The sequence below is a fragment of the Entelurus aequoreus genome, linkage group LG21, assembly GCF_033978785.1.
Source record: "Entelurus aequoreus isolate RoL-2023_Sb linkage group LG21, RoL_Eaeq_v1.1, whole genome shotgun sequence".
Taxonomy (NCBI): domain Eukaryota; kingdom Metazoa; phylum Chordata; class Actinopteri; order Syngnathiformes; family Syngnathidae; genus Entelurus; species Entelurus aequoreus.
In genome coordinates this window covers 31,213,228-31,227,642 of record NC_084751.1, presented here as the reverse complement: position 1 = coordinate 31,227,642, position 14,415 = coordinate 31,213,228, and the positions used below count along the sequence as shown (strand labels likewise).

General features: G+C 38.1%; 1 protein-coding gene across 5 annotated transcripts in view; it reads right to left on the bottom strand.

The window, feature by feature from the left end:
* Nucleotides 1–14,415, bottom strand: part of pam (peptidylglycine alpha-amidating monooxygenase) — a 110,012-nt gene that overhangs the window by 72,126 nt on the left and 23,471 nt on the right. For all 5 annotated transcript variants that reach the window (XM_062031430.1, XM_062031429.1, XM_062031432.1 and 2 more), the window contains exons 2-5: nucleotides 6,922–7,044; nucleotides 6,740–6,848; nucleotides 2,049–2,172; nucleotides 64–121 (exon numbers count right to left, since the gene is read on the bottom strand). In XM_062031430.1, coding sequence (XP_061887414.1) covers nucleotides 64–121; nucleotides 2,049–2,172; nucleotides 6,740–6,828 — 271 coding nt within the window. In that variant the 5' untranslated portion in view covers nucleotides 6,829–6,848; nucleotides 6,922–7,044. The remainder of the gene's footprint in view (nucleotides 1–63; nucleotides 122–2,048; nucleotides 2,173–6,739; nucleotides 6,849–6,921; nucleotides 7,045–14,415) is intronic.

The window sequence follows — 14,415 nt, the reverse complement described above, 5'->3', positions numbered from 1 at the left end:
ATGGCTTTTAGTTAACATTTGCAATGAAATATGAAATTAAATTTTAAAAACAATTGTACTTACCTACATATGCAGCTTGACTAATTGGCACACGAAATGCCATGCATAGGTAAGTGTCCGACTAAAATGACAAGAGAATACAATTATTGGATTTAATAGTGAGTGATAATTATTGCATTGACATGTAATACATATAATTAGCTGCTATTACTCCAGTTGTATGTTATGTACTGTTCCTGAATACAATAAGATAAAAAAGTATTTGAACTCCTTACAAAAATATAAAAAGTCTAGATTGTTTGAGGTAGTTTTACCTTAACAGAGACAACATGACAACAAAAACAGAAAAAATTATACAAAATATAAATAAATCTATATTTGATTGAGAAATATGTATTTGATCTCCTACAAACCAACAAGAATTCCAACCCAAAGTTCGAGAGTACTGTCTGTAAAGAAGACACAGTACACACAGGACACATTTCTTATGAGATCTGTGCAACCCTGGTGACCAATTACAAGAAGCCTCAGACCTACAGTATGTGCTAACCAAAAAAGTTTTGTTCCACTTAGTACAAAGTCAGATTTTGTTTACGGATTAAATACAGTGGTACCTCAACCTACGAGTACCTCACCCTGTGAGTATTTTGAGATGTGTCTGTGGTTTTTTTTTATTAACTTATTAACTTAGAGTTACACATTGACATATTTTTGTTTTCCAACTGTAGAAACAGAGAAAGGGAGTGTGAAAGACAGTGCTAAGAAAAAGAAGCAGATGATTTTCATTGAAATTAGAAAATAATCAGTATCATGACCGACGGGCGGACGACTTTGCGAGGAAGTCCAAGCCTAGCAATACTAGTCGCCAGAATGGAAGCTGGAGGAGTTAGCTTTGGCGCCCGCAAAACACAAAAAAATGACTTTTATTCAAGGAAATATTGAGAAGCTGCTGGTTGTATGTGCTACGAAGAAGCAGCTGGAAGAAGGCACTTTAGAAGTCCGTTCTCCCAAGTGTTGACGATCATTGTTTAGAGCGACACTTCTTACTGAAGCTACCCACACCATGACACAGAAGTACGGGCACAATCAAGGTGAACTACCAATGTCGCTCCGGAGTACAATATCCAACACCAACATGAAACCAAGACCTCTGCAGCCCGTGGTCACTTTCAAAGATACATTTTGTATTTAATCCCTTTATAAAACTACTACTACTAATAATAATAATACCTGGGATTTATATAGCGCTTTTCTAATTACCCAAAGTCGCTTTACATGTTTTTCTGAACCCATCAATCATTCACACCTGGGGGTGGTAAGCTACTTTCGTAGCAACAGCTGCCCTGGGGTAGACTGTACTGTAGTTGTTTTTAGTACATTCTGTTGGCTCTATACAACTTTGTTCATTCCTATGGGGAAATTTAGGCTTATTGTGTGTTATTATTCTAGCTGAAATTAAGCCTTTTTTTAAAAAGTTGAATAATATATGACTAAAATGGTTAAATGAAGAAACATACTAGTTTTGTTCAAGATTGGCGGGCAAGCTCGCCTATGGAGTCATGTGACATGCGTGCTGGAAGAAAGCTTCCTGACAAAATGAATTTGTCTTTGCAAGTCTTAATCAATAGATTATAAATAACTATGATGTAAATAAAACTAACGATCGGATCTAAACTCAATGTAACAGGGTAAAAGTAGTATTTCTTCTTCACAAAAATAAAAGTAAAAATGTAAAGTATGTCACATTAAAACTACTCTGACAAGTACATTTTTTTCAAAAGGTTACTTAAGTAAATAGAACGGAGTAAATGTAGCGCGTTACTACCCACCTTTTGATATGACTATTATAAATTACCAGCTTCGTCGCAAAACTTATGTGCTTGAATACAAATTAATTCATAACCTTTATTTAATGTTTTTAACCTGAATTTAACCTCTATTATGGAACCAATAATACAAATATTAGACTCTTTATACCTTTGTGAGGCGGTAAAGCGTCATGGTAAAGGTGCTGTCTATACCGTTATGTTTTAAAATAAAAGACCAACCTCAGCTGGGATGACGCCAGGCATCCGAAGATCCATAGAAAAGTTGGGAGTGTTTGTTAAGACTTGTGGTTGATCTGTCCTTGAAAAACAGGCACTGGGATCTGATCCGGCACTTTCCTGAATCCTTAGCAAGAAACAACAAACAAATATTTACATAGAGGTAAATAACAACTATCCATCCATCCATCTTCAACCGCTTGTCCGGAATCGGGTCGCGGGGACAACAGCTCCAGCAGAGACCCCCAGACTTCCCTCTCCAGAGCAACATTTGCGACTTCCTCCTGGGGAATCCCGAAGCGTTCCCAGGCCAGAGAGGAGATGTAATCCCCCCATCTGGTCCTTGGCCTGCCGCGGGGTCTCCTCCCAGTGGGACGTGCAACGAGGACCTCCCTAGGGAGACGCTCGTGAGGCATCCGCACGAGATGCCCGAACCACCTAAGCTGGCTCCTTTCCAAGCGAAGGAGCAGCGGCTCTACTCCGAGTCTCTCTCGGGTGACTGAACTTCTCACCCTATCTCTAAGGGAGATGCCAGCCACCCTTCTGAGGAAACTCATTTCGGTCGCTTGTATCCGCGATCTTATTCTTTCGGTCATTACCCACACTTCATGACCATAGGTGAGAGTAGGAATGTAGATAGCTCGGTAGACCGAGAGCTTTGCCTTCTGGCTCAGCTCTCGTTTCGTCACCACAGTGCGGCAGAGAGACTGCAATACTGCCCCAGCTGCTCCGATTCTCCTGCTGATTTCCTTCTCCATCTTTCCCTCACTCGTGAACAAGACCCCGAGATACTTAAACTCCTCCACCTGGGACAGAGTCTCAAATAACAACTATTATTACTATAATTATAATGAATTGGTGCAGGGTAATGGCAATGGTTTGATCAATGAAATCGACCCTTTAAAAACACCAAGTTTTCTGGTTCAAGCCCTTTATTTCTACCTAGAGTTAGGTATATTTTAAATTTACAGTACATCTTTGAATAGCCTGCTGGAAGATCACACGGCTGCAGACAGTGTTTTTGTTGGATCAGTTTTATATACCTATATACCAGGGGTGGGCAATTAAATTTCACCGGGGGCCGCATAAGCAACCCGGGCACTGCTGGAGGGCCACACGACAATATTTCAATTAAATTTTGCTCAATATTATTTTTGATATACCGTAAGATAAATAATAATGATAATAATAATAATAATAATAATCAAGAATAATAATAATAATTTAATTTAACCTAACTTAACTTTATACAAAAGCAGATTGCTTTTGATGGTCACTTTATCCTGCATTATCCAACATTTTTCCCCATCAGATTTGGACAACCATCTGTTGTTAAAAATAGTTTTTAATCATATTTATTTTATATAGTTTTTTTATATTGGTTTTATATGTAATTGTTTTTTTCTTTTTATTCAGTCGTTGGTGGAGCTAAGGATAATATTTGAATATTGTTTTTAATAGTGTTGTGCAGCACTTTGGAAACATTTTGTTGTTTAAATGTGCTATATAAATAAAGTGGATTGGATTGTCACACCTGCCAGCTTGTCCCAACACGCATTTACCTCTGTGAACAAGTCATTACCTGTGGTTGTCTCTTTAATTGACTGCATCCGAGCTCTCATCCAAAGTTAGCGAAAAACATTCCATGTCTCCGGGTATTATCAGCGCAACAAAGTCCAATAAGCACTCCTTAATAAACTCTCCGTCAGAAAACGCCTTACTTTTTCTGGCGCTTTTGTGAGAAATGACGAAACTTGTCCTGACGGCTGCATCTCTGGGGGTGTGAAATATGGCACAAAGTCCTTGTTGGGTTTGCAGTTTTACCATCAACGCATCAGCCTCCCTAGCGTGCGCTTCATCAGACACATTCCGGTATTTTCCCTCGTGTTTCTTCGTGTAGTGGCGATTAAAATGATATTCAAACACAGCAACCTGTGTACCACACATTAAGCACACGGCTTTATCATTAATTTATGTAAAGAAATACTTGTTGGAAACACGCCATTCCTCATCAACTTTTCATTTTTTAGCGTCTCATCACTTGTCTCTATGCACCTTCACTCACAGGTTCCCCCCGGACATACGGCATAAATAACACATTTCAAAATAAAAGCAGCACAGTTGTATTGCGCGCACGACATAGATGTTTTTTAAACTTTATTTTGTAATTTGTAATTGCGCCGTTCAATTCACTCACAATCGCACACGCACATACGTCCACACGGAAGTAATACAAATAACGCTTTTCAAAACAAAAGCAGCACCGTTGTATTGCACACTCGACATAGATACTTTTTGAAATGTATTTTGTAATTTATGATTGGCCTCACGCGGGCCGGACAGGGATGCGCAAAGGGCCGGATGCGGCCCGCGGGCCGTACAATGCCCAGGTCTGCTATATACTGTACATACATATATATTTGCACACATATATACAAACTTTTACATATGTATACATAAATCCATACAGATATATACAGTATATACATACATATGTATATACATATACATAGATTATACATAAATATATACATACATATATACATGTATATATATATATATAAATATGTATACATATTTATTTATGTATATATATATATATATATATATATATATATATATATATATATATATATATATATATATATATATATATATATATATATATATATGTTTTTGTTGGATCAATTTTATATACCTATATACTGTACATACATATATATTTGCACACATATATACAAACTTTTACATATGTATACATAAATCCATACAAATATATACAGTATATACATACATATGTATATACATATACATAGATTATATATAAATATATACATACATATATACATGTATATATATATATATAAATATGTATACATATTTATTTATGTATGTATATATATATATATATATATATATATATATATATATATATATATATATATATATATATATATATATATATATATACACATACGTACATATACATATATACATACATACATATACAGTACATATATTCAAACATACATATACACAAACATATGTTCATACATATATACAAGGGTTGTACGGTATACCGGTACTAGTAAAGTACCGCAATACTAATGAATCATAAACGGTACTATACCGCCTCTAAAAAGTACTGGCTCTGTTTTTTTCATTTTTAATTATCACGTCGTGACATTGATTTTGACATTTTACGTGCAGAGGAGCATGTTCGGCAGCGCACAATCAAAGAGTACATACAAGCAGACACAGCATGAGGACAGAAAAGGAAGGATAGCTGCATTTTGGCTTAAAAACTAACGATGAAGGTGTAGCTATAACACAAGAGGTGGCTGGCTAGCTGGCGGCTAACATCCATTCGCAGTCGGCAATGTTTTAGCTACTTCTCAATCACTAATCCTCGCCTCCATGGCGACATATAAAGTAATGTTCTTACAAGTATCATCTCTGCAGATGAGGAATAGCTAAACATGCTTCACTACACACTGTAGGAGAATACAATAGCTCACCGCTAACAACAAGCTAGCGCTCCTCAATGTACACAAATGCCATGGTTGGATGGATCTACACCTGACATCCACTGTAATGATAACAAGTACAAGAGCGTATCTGGTCGATACTCCAATGATTACTTTGATATTTATCATCACAAAATCGTTTTCTCTTTTTTTTAAATGTATATTATGTTAATAAACTCAGGAAAGAGGAAGAGGAAAAATATAACTTGAGGGAAAACAATTATTTAAAGCATTTGTATGCACATACAATACTTAAGACTTTTAGTATATCAGTATGTAGAATTCAATTATGGAATGGATTAAGCGAAGAATTCAAACAATATTCTAATGTGATACAGTTTAAAAAATGATTTACTTTGAACTCAGAGAGTCTGCAAAGTGATAAACAATCTGAATTTTATCGGGAATAAAATAGAATCTCATTCATCTAATTTCGTAAATCACAACTTATTTAAATGTTTATTTATGAGAATCTTAGTTATTATTTATTTACTCATGTATTTATTTATGTATCAATGTGTTTGTGTTACAGATTGAAACAGGAAGTGAACAAACAATTGTGTTAGAAAATGTTATGAAAGTGAAAGGGGTAGGATTTTAAGAAATAAGCTCTGCTACTTCCTACTCCTATGCTGAATGAAATCTGGCGATAATTTTACTGTTGGCCATCAAAGTAGGCCTATGCAATATATAATATATTATATATTATTAATATATAATTATTTTGATGGTGGTCGGTGCGGTCAGACTAGACATTTTAGCAGGGTAATGCCAACAATCCGTCCCGACTCCCGACGAACATATTGCTGCGGAACTTTACAAATACATTTGGCTAATCGACATCAGTAAAATGTGTCATAACTACTTAGCAAACCATCTTGCAAGAAGTATAAACAAGAGAAACCTACAGCGTAGGACTTGTCGATTGCCATTTGAAGTTCCTTAGAGTAAGATTCGGATTCGTATCTGGTAACCTCAGTCATGAAGAGTGGGAGGGGACTACAGAATTTTGACTGTGATTGGAGTACCATTTCTGGCCACATGACTACATATGGCACCTTTGATGTCCATGGAAACAGACTATATGGCTATAAACACTCATTCACAAACAAGGGTGATCGGTAGAAATAAATAAAAAGATATCTGGAACAACAATTTGTTTCCTACCTTTTGGACCTGTAAAGTAGGTTTGTTTCCAGGCCATGACTGTGATAAAAGATTGCGAAGAGTATCATATAAATTGGAGGATGGCCCATTGTGAAAGTGGTTCAAACTCCTGCAAATAGAGAACAGACGTTATTGTCCCTGACCTGTGGGTGAAACTGTAAGAGAGAGAGAGTCTGCCACACCTGCTTTGCTTGCCCAGTTTGGGTTAAGAGCCCACGGACGAAGGTTGTTTTTGAGAGGGGGCTTCACTCCCTTGGCATGTTCAAATGTTGACTGGGGCTCTACCAATAGCAAGTCTGGAACAACTGCCAACAAAGCAAAGTGCCAATTTTACATTTGAGGTCAGACATTTACACACATTCATCATTGACATGAAAGGAATTTTAATGATGTGTATTTAAAAGGGAGCTGCACTTTTTCTGGGGAATTGGCCAATCATTCACAAATCCTTATGTGAGACAAGAACACACATCTTTCTTTTTTCTGCTTATTCCAGGTAGTTAAAAACTGTTAGCAAGAGGCAACTAGGTAATAGGGAGTCATCTCTAAAAAAAACATCTAAAACCCGCCAACAATGCTCCATTTACATGCCATGACCTGCATATTAACCAAGCTATAGCAACATTAGAGATGCCACTTCCTAGGAGGAAGGACAGGAATTGAAAAAAGAAAGTGAGGAAGGATGCTGCAACACTTTGTGATTATACTGCAACACGCAGTAAACAAATGGATGGACTGAAAGGAAAAATGATTTGACTAGAGGAGAAAGTGAATGTTTTAAGAAGCAACATGATGAGAGGGAGCACATTACTTCTCAAATGATTTGTCAGATTCAAGAAGTAAAATACTAGGGCTGTGAATCTTTGGGTGTCCAACGATTCGATTCAATATCAATTCTTGGGGTCACGATTCGATTCAAAATCGATTTTTTTTTTCAATTCAACACGATTCTCGATTCAAAAACTATTTTTTCCCGATTCAAAAGGATTCTCTATTCATTCAATACATAGGATTTCAGCAGGATCTACCCCAGTCTGCTGACATGCAAGCAGAGTAGTAGATTTTTGTAAAAAAGCTTTTATAATTGTAAAGGACAATGTTTTATCAACTGATTGCAATAATGTAATTTGTTTTAACTATTAAATGAACCAAAAATATGACTTATTTTATCTTTGTGAAAATATTGGACACAGTGTGTTGTCAAGCTTATGAGATGCGATGCAAGTGTAAGCCACTGTGACACTATTGTTAATTTTATTTATTTTTTATAAATGTCTAATGATAATGTCAATGAGGGATTTTTAATCACTGCTATGTTGAAATTGTAACTAATGTTGATACTGATGTTGATAATATTCATTTTTGTTTCACTACTTTTGGTTTGTTCTGTGTCGTGTTTGTGTCTCCTCTCAATTGCTCTGTTTATTGCAGTTCTGAGTGTTGCTGGGTCGGGTTTGGTTTTGGAATTGGATTGCATTGTTATGGTATTGCTGTGTATTGTTTTGCTGGATTGATTAATAAAAAAAAATTAAAAAAAATTACAAATAAATAAATTAATTTTAAAAAATCGATTTTTTAAAAATGAGATTCGATTCTGAATCGCACAACGTGAGAATCGCAATTCGAATTCGAATCGATTTTTCCCCCACACCCCTATAAAATACTCTGTACGCATAAGCAATTATGACTGGCTTTCAAATAACATGCATGCCTAATGGTGGAGCAGATGATAACAGAAGAGGACAAGATGCTACTGCTTCAAAAGTGCAACTGGTGGCCAACTTTCTGCTATTAAAGGGGGTAAATGTGAATGTCAAAAACATCAAAACATGCATTCAAATGTAGAGCAGGCATAACGCCACAACCGTCATCCTAAAGTTCACCAACAAAAACAACAAAGTGGCTTTACTGAAGCAGCGCGTCAAACTAAAGGAACAAACATCACTGTACATCAATGAGCATCTGACAAAACGCAACACTGACATCACCAAGAAGGCAAGCGAGTTGAGGAAGCGTCCCAGTTGTGTAAAAATATTGTTTTATGTATACAAAAATATTCATTATTGATTGACATTGTTATTCTATTAATCTAATTATATTGTAACACAGCTGAAACTATATAAATAAACATTGATTGATTGATTGATTGAAATTTCTAACAATTTATTAGTATATATTTGTATTTGTGCGTTTGAGGTTAAGTTTGAAAAATGATGATAGAGTCAATGTCCCTAATGTCGGGGGCGAGGGAGTTCCAGAGGCGAGGTGCAGAGTGGCTAAAGGTTCTTAACCTCATGGTGGACCAGCGGGCTGAGGAGACGGTCAGGTTGGCGGAGAAGGAAAGGAATGTTGATGTGTAGAAGATCAGACAGGTATGGAGGGGCGAGGTTGTTTATAGCTTTGAATGTATGGAGGAGGATCGTGTAGTTGATGCGGTGTTTGATAATAGGAAGCCAGTGGAGACCAAAGAGTAAGAAGTTGCAAAAATCCACACGGGAAGTGACAATGAACTAGGATTGCAGTACTATTTGGAGTGAGTGAAGGGCGTAGGCCAGTGGTCCCCGGATACGGCCCGCCAGCGTCCAAAATCTGGCCTGTAAAAATATATATATATTTTTAATTTTTTTATTTTCTTATTTTTTAATCTGTCCTTTCTTGCCCATTCATCAATCTATTTTCTACTACTTGTTACTCTTGGGGTCTCCTAGCCGCTCAGGCAAATCATATTGTCTAAAAATGCATGTTCCCATCGATAACGTGACGTCAAGTGCGTGCTCTTTCAGTCAATTACTGCGCGAGGGAAAAAAATGGCGAAATCGTGTGTCCGGACAAGAAAGATGCTCTGAATGCGGTGAGTCTGTCCGCATCTACAATTACCATGTATATTATATATACATACATACATACATATGTATATATGAATATACGTTAGGCCAGGAAAAAAGACAGAAGCTATTTAATCCCTACTAGCCTGTTTCGCAGGTTTCCCTGCTCTTCAGGGGATGTTAAATTAGTTTCTGCTGGTATTCTTTCCTTAATGGTAATGGTATGTTCTTGGTGGAGTAGCCGATGTTGATCTTTTCCATAGGAGGTTGTCCTAGAGTGCTCAACAAGTTATATATTGGAGCAAAAATATAGTCGAGGTTTCTGTGGTTTCAATACCGATGTAGAGCGGAATATACGTTAGGTCAGGAAAAAACACAGAGGCTATTTCATCCCTACTAGCCTGTTTCGCAGGTTTCCCTGCTCTTCAGGGATATGAAGAGCAGGGGATTTGAAGAGCAGGGAAACCTGCAAAACAGGCTAGTAGGGATGAAATAGCCTATGTGTTTTTTCCTGACCTAACTACATTCCGCTGTTGAGCACTGTATAACGGATAAACCACAGAAACCTTGACTATATATATAAATATATATACACTGTATATATATATATACACATATATATATATAAATAGAATGGCCCCCAGCCACATTATTTTAACCCAATGCGGCCCCCGGGTCAAAAAGTTTGGGGACCCCTGGCGTAGGCGGTTGATGATGTAGAGAGGGGAAAAGGTGGATTGGAAAATGTTGTTGATGTAGGTATGAAATGACAGGGCGCTGTCAAGAACGACATCCATACTCTTAACATGGGGGATGGGGAGACCAAGGAGTTTATGGTGATGTTGAAACGGGGGTGCTTTGAGAGTATGGCCTTATAGCCAATGAGGACTACCTCTGTTTTATCGCTGTTCATTTGAAGAAAATTACTAATGAACCAGGAATTTATTTCCTGTACACAGGCACAAAGGGAGGACGGAGGAAATGGGGAAGAGGGTTTGGAGGAAAATTAGAACTGGGAAAAACCTGACCAAGACGTAGCAGGTAGATGATGAAAAGTATAGGGCCGAGGACAGAGCCCTGGAGTACACCAGACGAAAGGAGGGCTGAATGGGATAAGAACGTTTTCACTGGATGAACTAAGTATGGCCAAAAAGACAAAAGTGGAGTGTGTGTTAGATATACCAATGGAGGCTAGTGGGTCAAGGAGGGTGGAATGACATATGATGTCAAATGCGAGACCCCCCCCCCCCAAAGACAGCAAGAACTGGACTCTGTGAAAGAAATGACGAGGTATGGCTTCCTGTTCCTCATGCACCATTCTCATGGATAGGTTGGCTCTGCTAGAGGGCCGTGTCCGCCAGTTAGAGCAGAGTATCTTCGTAACTTTAGACGCTGTGGACACATTTGCTAGCGTTAGCCGGAGCGAGCTAGCGACCCCAGCTTGTGGCAGCCCTAAACAGCCTACAAGCTATGGTGAGCTGGTTATGACACATAAGTGTCACAAATTTACTTTAGATTTAGTCCTTTTGCTTGTCCTACACAACAGTCTACCATCCACCACACCTTAGTTGAACATACAGTTTAGTAAACCAGTATTTCCTGGGCCCGATCACCCGACATTGAAGCTAATCATGGTGAGCTGACTTGCAACAGGGCTAGTAAACACGTACGACAGGCTAATCGCACCACTCTACTCAAACATAGATGTACACGTCGACTCCAATGACACTCGGATGAGACAATCAGAGATAACAAAGAGTAACATAACTAGGACTTGTAATGTCGCCAGAAAGATGGCTCTGCATCAAGTAATTGTCTTGGGCCCCCTGCCTGTGAGAAGCAATGATGAGAGATATAGCAGATTAGCCTCGCTTAACAGGTGGCTGACTAATTTTTGTAGAGAACAGGGACTAACGTTTATAGATAATTGGCCCTCTTTTTTGGGCAAACCGGGCTTGATGAGGACGGCCGGGCTTCACCCTAACCGGGAAAGCGTCATCACTCTTACTAGGAACATAGATTACGGTTTGAGTCACACTTAACTAACTACACTAGAGCACGCTCGGACACAGGCAATTACAGCCCCTGTTAGACCGGGTGAGGAGTCAGTTAAGGTAGAACTAAAATTCCTGCACATGTAGCATTTCTCACAGAATAATACAGACTCCCATAATGTTTTTTCTCTAGTGATTGTGCCAGAGGTAGACATGCATTCTACTGAGGTCACAAATTACAAAGCGTTCAATCTATCGCAACACCAAGCAAATAATATAAAAATCCCCACCATATCATTTTATGGATGTGATCGAAATTATTTGAGACGCACTATGCGAGATAGACGTAATATTATTAATATCTGTATACGAATACCATTAACAAAAATGCCTGAAAACAGCCAATTATATATAATAAGGGCTTTTTTAAACATTAGATCATTGTCTCCCTCATTATTAGTTGAAGCTGGAGTACCTAAATTATACTCTTTAACTAAACAAAATCATATTAGCACCATCCGGTATATATCGTAACAGTAATAATTTCTGAAAAAATTGCACGTCTTCATGCTGTCTGTGACTTATAATTAAGTATTTTGGTAAATAAAACCCCGGAAAACAAACTCATTTGTTTTCCCGGTGGTCAAACTGTGTGTATGTCACTATTTTGCAGGTTACTTTATCACAGCAAAAGCAGTTGAAAGAGTTAAATACAGCATGCCAACTCCTATTTTGGCAAAACAAATGGCACTACATGTACACCCAAACTCCACAATCACATTTTTGCTTACTCTAGCGTTATACTGCTGATAAAAACAATGTAATGATGTATTTTATATACAACAAGTTGTACACTGTATCATATACTTGTGCTACAACACACATTTCATTGTGCAAAATATGAATGTTTTAAGGTGAACTAAATTTGATCTCTGAAATGCGTACATGTCTCAAATGCTTCCAAGGCAGGACCCCCACCCAGACATTCAACATACAGCTCCATCCATTCTCTACAGCAGTTTTTTTCAACCACTGTGCCGCGGCACACTAGTGTGCCGTGAGATACAGTCTGGTGTGCCGTGGGAGATTATCTAATTTCACTTTATTGGGTTAAAAATATTTTTTGCAAACCAGTAATTATAATCCGCCAATGTGCCGTTGAGTGTCTGTGCTGTCTAGAGCTCGGCAGAGAACCCGTGTAATACTCTTCCTTATCAGTAGGTGGCAGCAGGTAGCTAATTGCTTTGTAGATGACGGGAACATGGTTTTTCCTTAACACAATATGCGGGAGGCACCGTGTAGGTAAAAAGGTATCTAACACTTAAACCAAAAATAAACAAAAGGTGAGTGCCGCTAAGAAAAGGCATTGAAGCTTAGGGAAGGCTATGCAGAACGAAACTAAAACTGAACTGGCTACAAAGTAAACAAAAACAGAATGCTGGACAACAGCAAAGACTTGCAGCGTGTGGAGCAAAGACGGCGTCCACAAAGTACATCCGTACATGACATGACAATCAACAATGTCCCCACAAAGAAGGATAAAAACAACTGCAATATTCTTGATTGCTAAAACAAAGCAGGTGCGGAGAATAGCGTTCAAGGAAGACATGAAACTGCTACAGGAAAATACCAACAAATGAGGAAAAGCCACCAAAATTGGAGCGCAAGACAAAAACTAAAACACTACACACAGGAAAACACCTAAAAACTCCAAATAAGTCAGGGCGTGATGTGACAGGTGGTGACAGTACACCCAACTACTTTGAGACAAGAGCTATAGTGATGCATGCTTGGTTATGGTTTGAATTCATATCCAACAATTGCGACTTTTTATTGTCAATATCGGCTACTGAGTTTCATTTTTTTATGATTTCTGCTGGTGGTGTGCCTCCGGATTTTTTCAATGATAAAAATGTGCCTTGGCTCAGAAAAGGTTGAAAAACACTGCTCTACAGCGTGTCCGTCTCGAGGTCGCATGAAAAACATTTGTTTTAGTTTCATTGTCAGTGGCCCAAATCACTTCGATAGGAAAATGACACAATGGAAACAACTGCTGTTAATTGATTTTTTTTTTAAGTACTTACCATTCATCACTTCCAAGCTTGTGGCATGGTGTTCAAAAATACATATTTATTTTTTATTATATTATTTTGTTTCTGACATATTACTTTGTTTATAATGTTTGTGTTGCTTTCATGAGCACATTTAATTCATATTTGAGGTACATTAACCTAGGGTTGTACGGTATACCGGTATTAGTATAGTACCGCGATACTAAAGAATCATATTCGGTACTAAACCGCCTCTTAAAAGTACCGTAATTCATTTTCTACCACTTGTCCTTAATAATTTTGACAAAATAATAGAATGGAAAATGACACAATATGTTACTGCATGGGCAGCACGGTGGCACAGGGGTTAGTGCGTCTGCCTCACAATACGAAGGTCCTTGGTTCGACCCTGCGCTCGAGATCTTTCTGTGTGGAGTTTGCATGTTCTCCCCGTGACTGCGTGGGTTCCCTCCGGGTACTCCGGCTTCCTCCCACCTCCAAAGACATGCACCTGGGGATAGGTTGATTGGCAACACTAAATTGGCCCTAGTGTGTGAATGTGAGTGCGAATGTTGTCTGTCTATCTGTGTTGGCCCTGTGATGAGGTTGCGACTTGTCCAGGGTGTACACTGACTTCCGCCCGAATGCAGCTGAGATCCCGCGACCCCGAACGGGACAAGCGGTAGAAAATGGATGGATGGGATGTTACTACATACGTCAGCAGAATAATTAGGAGCCTTTGTTTGATTACTTACTGATAAAAGACAAGTTGTCTTGTATGTTCACTATTTTATTTAAAGACAAAC